General features: G+C 33.2%; 2 protein-coding genes across 2 annotated transcripts; both read left to right on the top strand.

Annotated features, from left to right (window-relative positions):
- Positions 1–4,253: 4,253 nt before the first annotated feature.
- LOC123203381 (alcohol dehydrogenase class-P) lies at positions 4,254–7,969 on the top strand. The gene is made up of 10 exons (XM_044619731.1): positions 4,254–4,412; positions 5,276–5,412; positions 5,749–5,795; positions 5,906–6,231; positions 6,327–6,409; positions 6,500–6,575; positions 6,760–6,821; positions 7,216–7,311; positions 7,396–7,557; positions 7,677–7,969. The coding sequence occupies exons 1-10, from the start codon at positions 4,376–4,378 to the stop codon at positions 7,797–7,799; spliced, it is 1,149 nt and encodes a 382-aa protein (XP_044475666.1). The 5' UTR covers positions 4,254–4,375; the 3' UTR covers positions 7,800–7,969.
- A 5,039-nt stretch (positions 7,970–13,008) lies between these two features.
- Positions 13,009–16,020, top strand: LOC123203383 (alcohol dehydrogenase 1-like). The gene is made up of 10 exons (XM_044619733.1): positions 13,009–13,201; positions 13,512–13,648; positions 13,904–13,950; positions 14,062–14,387; positions 14,485–14,567; positions 14,658–14,733; positions 14,923–14,984; positions 15,287–15,382; positions 15,470–15,631; positions 15,752–16,020. The coding sequence occupies exons 1-10, from the start codon at positions 13,165–13,167 to the stop codon at positions 15,872–15,874; spliced, it is 1,149 nt and encodes a 382-aa protein (XP_044475668.1). The 5' UTR covers positions 13,009–13,164; the 3' UTR covers positions 15,875–16,020.
- Positions 16,021–17,255: the final 1,235 nt, after the last annotated feature.

Raw genomic sequence — 17,255 nt, 5'->3', positions numbered from 1 at the left:
TTCTATGCATGACTTAACCCCTAACGAACATTCATGGTCTTCACACTATGTACAGTTGTGCACAGGCGTTCCTTCTTCCTTTGTTGTGCATGACTTAACCTTACAAGCATCATTCCTTATGACTAAGTGTACAAGCGTGCACGAGAATGCAACCTTCCCTATGCATGTCTAACATTCCTTTTCAAAACTATGCATTTTATAAGGGTGTATTTGTCTTTCAACATCATAAATGGTCTTAAATTCCAACTGTATGGTTGCCTACCACGACTTAGTTTATGCATCATCAAACAATTGTGCTTGTCCTCCACATGATCGTTCATCGGTTGTTAAAGAAATTTCTAGAGTCATGTGTACGAGCATGCATGTCCTTGTGCACAATCATACATGACATTACTTTCATGTATTTTTAGGCATGTCATTGTAGTGTTTGTCCTTGTTACAGTCGTGCATGACACCTGGAAAATATATTTTCAATTTGTTTCAAGCCTAATCAAATACCAACTCAATATTAAGTATGTCCCATACACCCAACAAGTATCTAGCATCATAAAAAGCATAAATTAAGTCTATATCCTTCAAATCAAGCATCACATTCAACATTTAGCCTATCATACAAGATTTACACATACATATGTATGTAACCCTCTCAATCCCATTTCATATCTCTATGCTAACACCCTATACATCTCATTCAATGTTAATCAAGTTAGAAATACTATTAGTCATTTGGAAACATTGTAATTGAACCTACCCTCGATTACATGTTGAAGGCATATCATCATTCATATCCATACATATATATACATCAAAGATCAATCAACATAACCTTACACATACAACAAGAAAATCAAAAATATACTCAAGAATCTAGCTACTTACTTGGACTCCAATGCAAAAAGGTTTGATGTTACTTGAAGTTTCACTTTTTTACCCTTCAAAGATTCACTAGAAAACTTTCCTTAATTATCACTAAAATTGTTAGAAAATTGCTCAACTCTCTTTTTTGTGGATAAAGATGAATTGAATAAATGAGATAATAATCCATTATATCTTGCCAACATGTCTCATATAAACTTTCATTCATAATTGGCTTGTATAGGCATGCACTCTTGGTATGCATGGTCATGCCCTTTTTTTTTTTAAATTCAAACATGACAAGTTATTCACTTAGCTGACGTAACATTGAATGAAAGGAGATGCACCTTTCATGCACAAGTATTCATAAGCTAAGACTCAACATTTTATTCAATTTAAATCTTATAATTGCCGCAAAAAAAAAAAAAAAAAAAAGCATAAAAACATATTTAAGCATGTAAAGGCAAATTTGCCCTTGAGACATATTCGTGGGGTTTCAGTTCCACTCCTCTTATTGGAATTTCATCCTTCAAATTCATTTAGAATAACTTTGGGTATTTGGCTCTCATTTCCTACTCGACCTTTGAGGCAGTTTCTTCCACCTCGTGATTCCTCTAAGAGACTTTTCACCAAAGATATCTACATGTTTTAGAGCTCTTTGATCCTTCTATCTAGAATTTGCATCAGTCTCTTCTCATAGCTCAAATCATTTGTCAGCTTGAATCATTTGTAGGTAGACAATACATTACTTTAAAAAAACAATAGAACAATAAAACTATATGCACTAAATTTAGGAATATCAATTGGATTGACCAAGCATGAGACCCAATTATTCAACTTGAGAAATTTAGTTTCAGGCTAAGAATTCAAACCTTGGGTGGGTTTAGACATAAAAATTTTTCTATTAATTTATTGGGTTTCGACTTGAGCAAAGGTTATTTAAGCGCTTAGTGTGATAGGGCCCAAAAATTTATCATGAATAAGGAAGTATTTGTCAAGCTTTCAAACCTATGGGGGATTATAAATGTGTTTTTACAGGTTTTTTAAGTTATAAAACTAGCTCCAAATGGATTCAAAGTCTGAAAATTTTTAATAAACTAGGCATAAATAAAAAATCTAACTCCCAAACGGGTAAGCCTAAAGCTTGTGTCCAAAAATGTTTTACGGGCCTAAGTTGAAAAAGTCAAACTAGGTTCAATAAGCCCGATTGATGGCTTTATGCAAATTGAGTACCAATAATGATATGTTATTATACAATTAAGTGTTACTATATAATTCAGTAATAATATGTCACTATATAATAGAGAGATTTTAAATTAAAGATAAAAAAACATTCAACATGTCATCATTGGTATCTAATTTGATATTTTTGCACATGATATTGCTGAAAAAAAGTAATGTTATGTGCACAAAATTATGAATACACAATTAAATACATAGATAATGTATTATCATGTGATTAGCTGTTACTTTATTATTTATTCAAAATTACTCAATTACATAATGATACAACATTTATGTACTCAAAAGTGTATATACATAGTTTTATTGTTGCTAAAATAAATAAATTATGTGCATTAAAATATCTATCAAATTAGATAAAATAAAACTATGTGCACAAACAATAGGGATAAACTTACCCACAAATAGTTATGTTAAATTAAGGATAAAATAATACTCAATTATATGATGATATATCATCATTTATGCATAAACTTATGTTCATTGTTTTTGCACATAAAATTACAAAATTAGAGATCATTGATGATATTTCTATATAAAAGTTGATAATTAATAATTTAATTAAACTATGAGCACAAACAATGGACACAAAATTATCCACAAAAGATGATTTTGAATTAAAAATAGTCTGAAGGACTATTTCCCACCCAAGGTATGCTGATTTCCCAAAGTTTCTCTTGTTAACTTTAAAAATCTCATTTACCCACCCATGACCGTTTAAATCTGTTAATTTTAAGGGCAAAATCGTTATTTTATATTTAATATTAAAAATAAACTTAAATATAATTTCATTTTTCCCCTAAATTTAAAAAACTAACTTTTTTCCCCTAAACCAAGTTTGAAAAAAATCACATTTCCCCCCTAAGGTTTAGTTTCAAAATCCGGTCACCTTCTCTAGCACCATTGTCGATCATCTCTCTCTCTTGATGATTTCCCTTTCTTTGACGATCTGCCTCAACTCCATCCCAACCCCCCCTCCCCCGACGTCCAGAGACATCGCCTGGGAAGAGGAATCGTATTCCCAAATGACGTCGCTAGACGTCAGAGGGGTTGGGATGGAGTTGAGACAAACTGTCAAAGGAAGGGGAACCATCGGGAGGGAGAGATGATCAACAATGGCGTTGGAGAAGGTGACCAGATTTTGAAATTAAACCCTAGGGGAGAAATGTGATTTTTTCAAACTTGGCTTGGGGAAAAAATGTTAGTTTTTAAACTTTTAGGAGGAAAAATGAGATAAATTTTTTAGGGGATAAAGTTCCGTTAATTTTAACCAGCCATGGGTAGATGAATGAGATTTTCAAAGTTAACAGAGAGAACTTTGAGAAATCAATATACCTTGGGTGGGAAATAGTCATTTGGGTTTAAAAATAAAACAATATCTAATCACATAATAATATGTTATTATTTATGTTTAAAATTATGTTTATTATTTTTACACATAGTATTACAAAATTGGAGACTATTGATTATATTTCTATATAAAATGTTGATGATTAATAATTCAATAAAACTATGTGCACAAACAGTGGGCGCAAACTTATCCACAAAAGATGATTTTAAATTAGAGATATAACAATATTTAATTACATGATAAAATATTATCATTTATGCTTAAAATTATACTAATTATTTTTGCACATAGTATTACAAAATTGGAGATTATTGATGATATTTCTATATAAAAAGATAATGAATAATAATTCAATAAAACTATGTGCATAGACAATGGGCGTAAACTTTTCCATAAAAAATGATTTTAAATTAGAGATAAAATAATATTCAATCATATAATAACATATTATCATTTATACTTAAAATTATATTTGTTATTTTTGCACGTAGTATTACAAAATTGAAGATTATCGATGATATATTTATATAAAAATTGATAATTGATAATTTAATGCATAAGATTACTCTAAATAATAGTATTAAAGGTGTATCCCACCGACACACTACAATAATGATAGTACCACTTATTACTTAATATATAGATTTACTTGTCCGTGATTTTACCGTTTCCAAGGGAGAAAACTTACGCCGAAAAACACTCGTTATCTTTAGAATCCAAGGCGCCCCTTGTATGCCAAAAACAGTAGAGTGGTTTCAGCATACCGTGACGAACGTGGAAGGAAAAATTTTAAAACAGGATAAACAACTTTGAATGTGTTCTTTCCAGTCCAAGACGTCATTCACCGCGCTATAAATAGTGACTCAAAGCCGCCTGTTTTCTTCACTTCAAACCGAAGCTTTTTCTTCATCCTTATCTTAAAACAAAATGTCTAACACAGCTGGTCAAGTTATCCGTTGCAAAGGTAATTTCTCTTTTCTTCTTTTTGTAGTTTTCATCTCTGTTTTCTAGTGATCTTTCTTGATCGTGAAATGTTCTTTGTTGGTTATGAGGCGGCCTTTTTTTTTATTTTATAATTTTAAGTTAATATGTTTAGCTTTTAAAATTGTTGTTCATGATCCTTTGTGATCTGTGATAATTCATAGTGTTACTGATTATATTTTCTTATTTATTTCCATGTTCAGCAGTTTGATTAAATAGATTATATTTATAATTTTTGTCTTTTCAATCTTTTCGGTTTACTAAATGAAGTTATTGTCAAGCTTCATAGTAACTGGGGGTTTCAGTTGATCATCATCTACGATTATTATATAATCTATTTAGAAAGATATATTGTAAAAATACTTGTGTATTTTTCATGATACTATTTTGTGGGATGATGGTTTTGTTAGTTGAACTCTATAGATGTTGGAACTTTCAATTTTTGTAATCGATTTACAGATCGATTTAACCGACAATATGAGTCTTTTTTGCGCAATAAGAAGAAAATTGATATTCATGTTTTTCTTTGTTCAAAACTCGTTGATCTGTATGATCGTATTGAAAATTTTGTTAGTTTTGGTTTAATAAGCATAGCTCCAGGTAGCTTTTTGATATAGTGTTTAATTCAATAAAATTATGAATACCTGCTTGGAGTATACAAGTAGGTACACATTTTATATGTGTTATTATGTGATCATTATGAATTAAGAATAAAAGTAACACTCAATTATATGATGACAAATAATTTATTTATGTACTCACAGTGGGTTAACACAGTATTAATCTTCCTCATATATTGGGATTTGCCTGTGAGTTAGATGTCTCATTGGCTGTATTTGGTTGCAGCTGCTGTAGCATGGGAAGCTGGGAAGCCACTGGTTATTCAAGAAGTGGAGGTGGCACCACCACAGAAAAATGAAGTTCGATTGAGGATCCTCTTCACCTCTTTATGCCACACTGATGTTTACTTCTGGGAAGCCAAGGTAACTACAAATTCATATCATTTTTAAATATAAGGGTTAAGATTAGAAAAATGCATTGCTGAAAATTAGGAGCATACTGTGAAATGTTACTATCTGCATATTGTTTTTTCGTTTAGGAAAAGAGGAAAATTCTTTAACTGTGTATGTATTTGCACTCAAACCACATTATGCATTTTCGATTTTGAAGATTCTTTGCTTGAGTTTGGGTTTTCTTTTGATTCCATTGATGTTTCCTTTTACCATGGAAATGCCATTTCGTAATAGGCACATTCTTGAATAGCTTGTCGAAGTTTACCCTCATTGTTTGGAAATTGAAGGGATTACTTACTTTTGCAGGGACAAACACCATTGTTTCCTCGCATTTTTGGTCATGAAGCGGGAGGGTATGTTGTACATTTTTAATTTTGACAGAAACTTTTTCTAAATTATGACTACCTTCGGCATATACATGATTCAGTAATAACTTTCTTTTTTTCATGCTTCTGGTATTTAGAATTGTGGAGAGTGTAGGGGAAGGAGTAACTGATCTACAACCAGGAGACCATGTTCTTCCTGTGTTCACTGGAGAGTGCGGGGAGTGTCGTCACTGTCATTCAGAGGAAAGCAACATGTGTGATCTCCTCAGAATCAATACTGACAGAGGTGTTATGATAAATGATGGTCAGTCAAGGTTTTCCATCAATGGGAAGCCCATATACCATTTTGTTGGGACTTCCACATTCAGTGAATACACTGTTGTCCATGTTGGCTGTCTTGCCAAGATCAACCCTGCTGCTCCTCTTGACAAAGTTTGTGTGCTTAGCTGTGGAATATCCACAGGTTTGTAGGAGTGGTTCTTCTTGAATAAATACAAACTATACAAGCAATGTCGTGAATTCTAATTTTTATTGATCAATTTATCCTCTTGCCTGAAGGTCTTGGTGCTACTTTGAATGTTGCAAAACCCAAGAAGGGCCAAACTGTTGCTGTTTTTGGACTCGGTGCTGTTGGCCTTGCTGTAAGTTACTTCCTTTCATTTCCTTCAAATAGTTCTGAAAAAGGACTGCCATGAGTCATCACTATGCATCTCTTTTTTATTAATTTCTAGGCTGTTGAAGGGGCAAGGATTGCTGGAGCTTCAAGGATCATCGGTGTTGATTTGAACCCAGTCAGATTTGCTGAAGGTATAGTTCTCTTATATAAATAAATATATGAATAGATTTGACCCTATCAAATCCAAAGATAAATGCATCAATTTGTAAGGCATATGCATATAGAAAGATAGATACTTCATTAAAATTTAGTTAAAATGAGTTATCTAGTTATTGATGGAGATCCATTCATACCTTTTTTTTTTAATTTTTGCAGCTAAGAAGTTTGGCTGCACAGAGTTTGTGAATCCAAAAGACTATGATAAACCTGTTCAACAGGTTGGTTCCATCCCCTTTTAAGTTATTCTGAACATAACTGATCATTGCTTTCTTCCCTTTTGTCATAGTTATTGTGTTCATTCAAATGCTCTCATCGTCAGAGAAGTAGATAGCAGCTGTTTAATTTGCTTGTACATCTGTCCAGAGCTTCATAGTGGTCATTAAATTGATGTTGTTGGTTGTTTGTGTCCACTTGTAAGATATAGCTTCTCTTATGGTCTTATCTGTTAATTGAAGAAATACTTGAGATAGCTGTGAAAAAGAACTATCTGTTTTATGGCACTGAATATGTAGAGATGAATTATAATGACTACTAAATTAAATGGGGCTGTTTTGCTAGAAATTAAATGACTATTTGTTCAACTGAGAATTGATGCATTTTTTTGATGATCAGGTTATTGCTGACATGACTGATGGCGGGGTTGATCGGAGCGTTGAATGCACTGGAAGTATCCAGGCCATGATCTCAGCATTTGAATGCGTCCATGATGTAATTCCCTTCACTCTCTGGAAGAAAAAAATCCGAATAAGGGAACTACGTTGTTTCTAACTCCAAAATCTCTATGCTTCTCAGGGTTGGGGTGTTGCAGTACTTGTAGGTGTTCCAAACAAAGATGATGCATTCAAAACTCATCCAATGAATCTGCTTAACGAGAGGACTCTCAAGGGTACCTTCTTTGGCAACTACAAACCTCGCACTGATATTCCTAGAGTCGTGGAGCAATACCTGAACAAGGTAATCTCATGAATCTCTGCAAAGCAAGTTTAAGTTATTAGCCTTGGCAAATGGTGCGATGCTGATCTTTTGACACAGATCACCATAGTATTACTAAATTCATCATCTTGGTTTTGCAGGAGTTGGATCTGGAACTTGAAAAATTTATCACTCACTCTGTACCTTTCTCGGAGATCAATAAGGCTTTTGACTACATGCTCAAAGGACATAGCCTGAGGACCATCATTCGCATGGAGGATTAGAATTTTGTCGAATAATATATAACTATTCTGAGTTTGCTATCTCTCGAACAGAAATTCTGAAGTATCGCATAGAGAATAATGTAATGACTGTTGTTTGGACTTATATGGCTTCTTATCTATGTTTTGTGTGCTTTTGTTTCTATAATATATTTCCGGTCTACTTTGCTTCTGCCTCTGTGTTTCACCCTTTGTTTCGGGAATATAAACTCTAGGCCAGAGTTTGAAACATAAACAAAATTTAACTTGAACAAGCAGTTTTGGAGCCTTATTGATTGTTTATTGTCAAACTTTGAACAATATTAAGATAAAAAAAAAACACTAGATAATTCCTGCTTCTGTTGTGAAGTATCCTGGTATGTATACTTAATTTTGAATACCCAGATAAGATATTATCATATATAATTATATAATTATATAATGGCAGAGTATCTACGTTCTTAATTGGATACTCAAAATGAGATATTTTTAGTTTTATTAATCCTATGAATAGCTGCTGGAGGCGATTATAGAGTTATCAAAGCTTCATTGTCTTTGCTTTCTTGTCTATACTACTGTCAACTGCCTTTGCCAAACTGAAACTTTGTTCTCATTCATTTGGTGGAGTTTTGAGAAGAAAATGGCAAAGGAAATCAATACCCTGAATTGCATGTTAGCCACTTTACCCTGTTGGTTTATAGCAATACAGGAGGTGAAACCAGTGGCATCTTCATTCTTGATGTTGATAGATTTTCAGTCCTCAACAGGAGCATCCCTTGCATCTGAAGGAGCCTTGCGATCAAGCCCTGATGTGTACAGGCGCTTACTGACCTTTCCATTTTAATTATCCATTAGTTTTGATAACCTTTGGAGTCCAAAAATTCTATGTATTATTGAGTGCAACCATTCAAAAGAAAGTCAGCCGATTTTTAAATTTAACAGCCAGCCTAGAAGAAATTCTTGATGTTTACGGCCTGCTTATTATAATCGATTGTACGGTCCCGCATGATAAAAATTTCTTTCTCAAGAAAGCGATGCTTTTGATTTAACCAGTGGCGTTGCATATCCAATACTCACCTAACTGCGTGTATATATATATATATTTATGAATTTTTTTAAGTGTGTAAGTTTTAATATTTGTCAACTTGGCCCACTTTTTTTTTTAACTATTTTCAGAGATGTGTATAATATGGTTCAAATCGTAAAACTGATCCGAACCGTTAATAAATTATAGTTTAATTTGATTTGGTTTATAAAATAGTCTAATTTTAATTAAAAAAAGTTTAAACTGTTTTTTGGGTTTGAGTTCAGGTTTGAGCGATTTTCAAACTAAACCAAACTATAATCTGTATTTTTTAATATACATATATATTGAAATCATATGCTTTTGTTTCAAGAAAAATTGCATTTGTGTTGATTTCAGTTGCTGATTTTAGTTGATCTTGGATTTTTTAATTGATTATTTCTTATTTGGTGTAACCTTTTGATCCTATTTAATTTCTGTGTACGAACTTTCTATGAGTAATATTTTTCCTTAATTGAAGTATATTTGCTTTCCAGGATTGTTGTTATTTGTTTAAGAGTAATGATTTTATTAATTTTGCTTACCAGGATGGTAACACTTTGAAATTCTATGTTTTGGTTTCAAGAAAATTTGCATGCAGTCTAATTAGTTGCAGAGTTTAGTGCTTTCATTTAGATTTTTTAATAAATATATAAAGTGAAATTTATGATAAGATTGTAAGTTAATTTTATGATACGTAATATTTTTTATTTATAATATATTAATAAATATGTATTATATATTATATGATACTAATAATTATTATTAAGATCACAATTTAAATGAAATCAAAATATATTTTTTTAATTTGACTTAATTTAATTTAAAAATTTTTTTAACTGTTTTCTTTAATTTTGTTTGAAAAAAACTAACAGACCGTAAACACCTCAAACTATTTCCATAAAATTCGGGGTGAAGCAAAAGTCCAAAGACGACAGAGAGAGTTGTGAGAAAAGTGGAAGGTGTTTGTCACTAAACAAGCCGCAATTATTTTTCCTGTTTCTTCTATTTTATATTTTAAAGTGCAATGACATGTGAGCCTTGATCTAGCACTGCTCCCCCGGCTCAACGGCTGGCAACCCGTTAATGGGAATATTAATTAAAAAGTAATATTATATGTTTATATTTTTAATATATAATTTAGATATATAAATAATATATTATAATATGATTGAATATTATTTTATCTTTAATTCAAAATCATCCAATCACATGATGATACTTTATCTGTTTATCTAAATAGTATACTCAAAATGTATATGTATAGTTTTGACCAAAACACTATTTTCCACCTAAGGTATGCTATATTCTTAAGTTTTTCCCCTTTAACTTTGATAATCACAAATACCTACCTATGAACAATTAAAATTAATGGTGATAAGAGTAAAAATATCATTTTCTCTATAATATTAAAATAAACTAAAATATAATCTTTTTTTGTCCCCCTAAACTTTAAAAACTAAAAGTTTCTCCGCTCCTAAGTTTTAAAAAATGACAGTTTTACCCTAGGGTTTTGTTTTAAAATCTTTGGCAGTATCTCCGGCTCCATTGTCGATAATCTCTCCCTCCCGAAACATCCTTTTCTTTTGACGGTCTCTCTCCTTCCATTTGGATGTTGGATCAACGTCGGAGGAGTAATGGAAGATAAAAAGCTTAGTCGGACGAAGTTTTTCGTCTTCCCAGACGAAGACGAAGACGAAGCTGTCATCTTCGTCTAGGAAGATTGTCATCTTCCCAGAGGTCTTCTTCTGGGAAGACAATCATCTTCCCAAACGAAGACGATAGCTTCGTCTTCGTCTTCCACCTCTCCTCTGACACTAATCTGACGTCCAAATAGGAGGAGAGAGACTGTTAGAGGAAGAGAATGTTTTGGGAGGGAGAGGTTGCCAGCAATGAAGCTGGAGATAACGCCAGAAATTTTAAAACGAAACCCTAAGGTGAAACTGCTATTTTTTAAAATATAGGCTAGGGGAAACTTTTAGTTTTTAAAGTTTAGGGGGACAAAAAGAGATAAAATTTTAAAGGGTTAGAGTTCCGTTAATTTTAATTACTTATGGGTGGGTATTTGAGATTATCAAAGTTAAAGAGGGAAAACTTGTGAATACAACATACCTTGGATGGGAAATAGTCCTTTGGCCTATAGTTTTATTATTAATTAAAAAGTTGGATGACTATGTCGCGCCCGAAGTTTGTTGAAATGACACTTTTCCACACTTTAAGTTCGAAAATTCAATTATCTCTTTCATTAACCAATTTCACTAATTAACTTTAACACTAAAAGAGTGAAAATGTTTAAAAAAAATTGAAATACTTTAATAACACTTCACCGTTGTCGATGCCATGTCAATCTCCGCTACCAATAACAGTAAGTACAATCAATCACCCTAGTAAGAGTTATACATGTTACTACGAAGAGGGGAGTAGAGATTAGTTTGAAGTGAATATGGATTGTTGCTAGTCAACTTCTCCCAAATGATATGAAGATTGGTGGGAATTCAACTACGAGGATTGTTACCATAGATGAACCCTTCAATTAAACAACACTTCTAGGTGAAAGGAAAGAAACTTTCACCCTACTTCAACTTTACGTGTGCTTATCTTACAAGCACCCCAAATGTAAAGTCAGTCCCCGCCAAAATGAAAAAGCACTTCCAATGGTTAAAAGGGAGTTATTCTAGTCCATTATAAAAGTTTTGCATTAAGTTCTAATGTGCAAAGGTCTAAGCCAACAATCCCCTTCTCGCCCATTAAGATCCACCTGTGATGCATCAAACCATTCCTTGGCACATCGTAGCATAGATAATGTTGTGAATAATTTAAAATCTAGTCAATCTAAGCACTCCATCAATCTTGTAGTATTGGATGTGAGATATTTACGATGCCAGTTTTCTACTGTTATATTAGGGATATTGTCCTAGATTGGTATCAAAGTATGCTTTGATTGTTTCTAGTCCACCTATCACATGTTCATGAAATTGCTATGATATTATTTTAAGAAAGTCTAAAATTGTAAATTGATCATAACTTTTGATATCTTGCATATTTATTTCTCTTTTTTTTTTTTTTTTTTGGAATCCTCGTTGAAAAAGCTTTCCATTGATATATTATGTGCTTGAATCTAAGATCGGGTTACAAACTTATATGTTTTTAAGCTTCAACCAAAATGGAATTATGGAAATTGGTTGCGTTCAAAGGTTAGGGATGAATATTGTCATTGTTCATCCTTGCTCTCGCTTTGGGAGAGTATGTCTCACCATTTGCCTTTGTATTATGAGTTTATGTTGATATTATGACTGTTAAATGATATTTTTCAACTTATAAAATTTCTATCTAAGATGCGTATCTTTTCAAGGTTTAAGTCATCAAGACCAACGATCAAACTTTGATTAATAACTAGACATCATATTAGTTATCTCTTATTCAATATCTAACAACGAACATTAGTAAATTTTTTAGGTTGAGACAATAAATAGACAGAATCTGTTTGGAATCTTTTATACATATTCTCATATTTTAATTAGTAATAACAACAGGAAAATATATCTACCTTCCTAATTGGGATATTTTTCATATTGTTAATATTCACATATAATACAATCAAAATAAAAATAAATTATCAAAATTTTGTTAGGATTAGAATTTTTAGATTATTCTAATTTGAATGTAATTTCTCATCAATAATCTTATAAATATGAAAAATTATTTTAGAGAAAGTGTGTGATAGTTTATCTGTCACATTTATGAAATCTTCTGATAAACTTATTGATAATGAAAAAAATGGTATGATAATTGTGAAACTAACAAAGAGGTATTAGATTCACGTGAATAAGCATTTCGAACATTGTGTCAAATCAAATCAAAGTAGTAAAAAATGTAATTCTAAAATATTGTTAAAATGATTCAAACTCATGCACTCTCATGCATAGAATTCATATTTTTGTCATTCAAACTAACTATTGGAAACACTTTCTCAAGAAAGTTGTATCACCACTTGCACACCAATTTCACCGTTTGAGCAATCTCCATTATCATTTAGACACTACCCCAAGACAATGAAAAATCTCACCGCTCATTTTCATTGTTAAATTGAGATTTATCTCCACCACTCCTTACATATTTCATTGCCATAAAATGTTGTCCAGCCAGTTAACTTTACAGATAGCCTTGGATAAGACTCAATGATGAAAATGACAGTAGCTTCCTACGTTTGGTCCTGGAACGATAAGAAACTTTACAAATAGAAAAATATGAGTTCAGATGACTCAAACACACCTCTATTCTTCACTTCGAACGGAAACTTTTTCTTCATCTTCAACTTAAAGCAAAATGTCTGACAAAGCTGGTCAAGTTATTCGTTGCAAGGGTAACTTTTCTTTTCTTCTTTTTGTAGTTTTCATCTCTGTTATCTGGTGATGTTTCTTGATCGTGAAATGTTCTTTTTGTAGATTTTGAGATGGACTTAAACGACAGCTTGATTCTTTTTTGTGCAATAAGAAGAAAATTGATAGTCATGTTTTTCTTTGTTATAAACTCGTTGATTTGTATGTTCATATTGAAATTTTTGTTTGTTTTGGTTTAGTAAGCACAGCTCCTGCAGGTAGCTTTTTGATATGGTTCTGATTTATTAGATTTTTCTGTGCGTTATACATCTCATTGGCTGTATTTGGTTGCAGCTGCTGTGGCATGGGAGGCTGGAAAGCCACTGGTCATTGAAGAAGTGGAGGTGGCACCACCACAGAAAAATGAAGTTCGATTGAAGATCCTCTTCACCTCTTTATGCCACAGTGATGTTTACTTCTGGGAAGCCAAGGTATCTACAAATTCATATCATGTTTAAATATCAGGATTAAGTTTAGGAAAATGCACTGCTAAGAATTATGAGCATACTGTGAAATGAATTCTCGATGTTGAAGATTTTTTGCTTGAGTTTGTGGTTTCTTTTGATTCCGTCGGTGTTTCCTTCTACCATGGAAACCACCCCATTTTATAACTTGCACATTCTTGAATAGCTTGTTGAAGTTTACCCACATTGTTTGGAAATTGAAGGGATTGCTTACTGTTGCAGGGACAAACACCATTGTTCCCTCGCATTTTTGGTCATGAAGCAGGAGGGTGTGTACATTTTCTAATTTTGACAGAAACTTATTCTAATTATGTTTACATTTGCATATACATGATTCGGTAAGAACTTCCATTTTTTTTTTCCATGCTTCTGGCATTTAGAATTGTGGAGAGTGTAGGGGAAGGAGTAACTGAGCTACAACCAGGAGACCATGTTCTTCCTGTGTTCACTGGAGAGTGCAGGGAGTGTCGACGCTGTCGCTCAGAGGAAAGCAACTTGTGTGATCTCCTCAAAGTCAATACTGACAGGGGTGTTATGATAAGTGATGGTCAGTCTAGGTTTTCCATCAACGGGAAGCCCATATACCATTTTCTTGGGACTTCCACATTCAGTGAATACACTATCGTCCATGCTGGCTGTGTTGCCAAGATCAACCCTGCCGCTCCTCTTGACAAAGTTTGTGTGTTTAGCTGTGGAATATCCACAGGTTTGTACCGGTGTTTTTTCCAAAATAAATATCAACAAAATAAATATCAACCATACACGCAATGTTATGAATTCTAGTTTCTTCTTCCATCCTGAAGGTCTTGGTGCTACTTTGAATGTTGCAAAACCCAAAAAGGGCCACTCTGTTGCTGTTTTTGGACTCGGTTCCGTTGGTCTTGCGGTAAGTTATCTCCATTAATTTGTGTCGAATAGTTCTGAAAAAGAACTTCCATGAGTCATCAGTATGCATCTCTTATTTTATAATTTCCAGGCTGTTGAAGGGGCAAGGATAGCTGGAGCTTCAAGGATCATTGGTGTTGATTTGAACCCCAGCAGATTTGCTGTAGGTATAGTACTTTCATATAAATGAATATACAAATAGCTTCGACCCAATCAAATCCAAAGATGTATGCATCGATCTGTAAGGCATATGGATCTGGAAAGATAGATACTTCATTAAAATTTAGTTAACATGAGTTATCTATTTACTTATTGATGGAGCTCCATTCAGATATATTTTTTCTTAATTTTTGCAGCTAAGAAGTTTGGCTGCACAGAGTTTGTGAATCCAAAAGATTCTGACAAACCTGTTCAACAGGTTGGTTCCATCCTTTTTAAGTTATTCTGCACATAACTATCGTTGCTTGCTTCCATTTTTTCCCCAGCTGCCATTCGTAGATTAATTTGAAATCTTAATTGTTGTTTTCATTCAAATATTTTCCTGGTAAGAGAAGTACATATCAGGTGTTTAATATGCTTGTACATCTGCCCAGAGCTTCATAGCAGCCATTAAATTGGTGTTGTTTCTGATTGTGTCCACTTATAAGATATAGCGTCTTCTGTGGTCTGTTCTGTTAAATTGGTATTGTTACTGTTTGTGTCCATGTTTTTGATGCTCAGGTTATTGCTGACATGACTGGTGGCGGGGTTGATCGGAGTGTTGAATGTACTGGAAGCATCCAGGCTATGATCTCAGCATTTGAATGCGTCCATGATGTAATTGCATTTACTCTCTGGAATAAAAAAAGAATCCAAATAAGTGAATTACATTTTTCCTAATTCCAATATCTTTATGCTTTTCAGGGTTGGGGTGTTGCCGTAATTGTGGGTGTTTCAAACAAATATGATGAATTCAAAACTCATCCAATGAATCTGCTGAACGAGAGGACTCTTAAGGGAACCTTCTTTGGCAACTACAAACCTCGCACCGATATTCCTAGACTCGTGGAGCAATACCTAAACAAGGTAACCTCATGAATCTATGCAAAGCAAGTTCAAGTTATCAGCCTCGGCAATATCATGGGATGCCAATCTTTTGTCACAGATTGTCATAGTATCACTTACTTCTTCATCTTGGTTTTGCAGGAGTTGGATTTGGAACCTGAGAAATTCATCACTCACTCTGTGCCTTTCTCCGAGATCAACAAGGCATTTGACTACATGCTCAAGGGAGATGGCCTGAGGTGCATCATTCGCATGGAGGGATAGATTTTTGTCGAGTAATAACTATTTGAAGTTTGCTATTTCCGCATTTCTAAATTACTGTAATGACTGTTGTTTGGACGTATATGGCTTATAAGCTAAATTATATGTGTTTTCTCTATAATATATTTCTGGTCTATCCTGCTTCTGCCTCTCGCTTTTACCCTTTGTTTCTGAAATCCAAACTCTAGGCCTGAGTTTGAAACATAAACAAAATGTAGCTTCTACCGGCGGTTTTGGAGCTTTACTGATTGTTTATTGTCAAAGTTTGAACAGAATTAAGAGAACAAAACAAGACACTAGAGAATTCACCTGTTGAATATCTGTTTCCATTTTGTGAAGTATCCCATAAATAACTGCTGAAGCCAAATATAGAGTTATCCAAGCTTCATTGTCTCTGTTTTCTTGTCTATAGTACTGCCAACTGCCTTTGCCAATCTGAAATTTTGTTGGCCTTCCTTTCATGGAGCTTTGGGATAAAAATTTCTTATGCTAAAGAAATCAATACGCAGAATTGCATGTTAGCCATTTTATCCATCAATCGTATCGAATTGGTAAAACCCAATAACTGATTCCACAATCATTAAACCATCTAAACAACTATTGAATAGAATAATTCAAGAGTCTCATCTTGATTTGATATCAACCAGTCTTGAATCCAAGCAGTTCTGAAACTCTAATCGGGGATTTTACGCTTTAACTAGTCAAGCTATCTGAAGCAAGTCATTAATCTTAATTTCAAACCGCAGGTTTGATAAATGACTGCTCTATATCTTACAAATATTTGATAGTGAATTCTACAATTTCAACTTCTGAAATCCTAAGGAGAGTGAAACCTGGCACCGTTGAATTAGAATAAATAATTGTGAATTGGATTCAACTGCCTCCATTGGCAGTTTTCAAGTAATGATCTACATTTGTGTTCTTATCTAGCTGTTTCCACACCAGATGTGTGCAGCCATTCAAAAGAAAGTCAACGAACGAAGAGCCTAGAAGAAATTCATGATGTTCTGTTTTTTCCTTTTCTTGAGAAAGTGAAAGAAAGTGATAACTTTTAATATTTGTTAATTTGGCCCACATTTTTCTTTCACCATTTCATTTAAATTTGGGATAAAGCTAAAATGAAAAGAAGATAGAGAGAGTTGTAGGAGAAGTGGATGGTGTTTGCCTGTATATAAGCCTCAACCATTTGTCCTATTTCTTCTGTTCGTAGATTTGAAATCTAGTGCCACTCTCCCACCTCAACGACTAGCAACACATACTTTCTGGACCTCACTCATTAGTTCAATAAAATTATATATACACATTTATAATATACAATTTGAATATATAAATAATATGTTATCATGTGATTAAATGATTATGAATTAAAGATAAAGTAATACTC

This window comes from Mangifera indica, chromosome 19 (genome assembly GCF_011075055.1).
Source record: "Mangifera indica cultivar Alphonso chromosome 19, CATAS_Mindica_2.1, whole genome shotgun sequence".
NCBI lineage: Eukaryota > Viridiplantae > Streptophyta > Magnoliopsida > Sapindales > Anacardiaceae > Mangifera > Mangifera indica.
This window is presented reverse-complemented; position numbering and strand designations above follow the sequence as displayed.

Bases quoted from the DNA above. Each gene is read 5' to 3' on its own strand.
- LOC123203381 (XM_044619731.1), top strand. From the start codon at position 4,376: ATGTCTAACACAGCTGGTCAAGTTATCCGTTGCAAAG. The intron at 4,413-5,275 runs GTAATTTCTCTT...ATTTGGTTGCAG, and splicing joins TCAAGTTATCCGTTGCAAAG to CTGCTGTAGCATGGGAAGCT. The intron at 5,413-5,748 runs GTAACTACAAAT...TTACTTTTGCAG, and splicing joins TTTACTTCTGGGAAGCCAAG to GGACAAACACCATTGTTTCC.
- LOC123203383 (XM_044619733.1), top strand. From the start codon at position 13,165: ATGTCTGACAAAGCTGGTCAAGTTATTCGTTGCAAGG. The intron at 13,202-13,511 runs GTAACTTTTCTT...ATTTGGTTGCAG, and splicing joins TCAAGTTATTCGTTGCAAGG to CTGCTGTGGCATGGGAGGCT. The intron at 13,951-14,061 runs GTGTGTACATTT...TCTGGCATTTAG, and splicing joins TTTGGTCATGAAGCAGGAGG to AATTGTGGAGAGTGTAGGGG.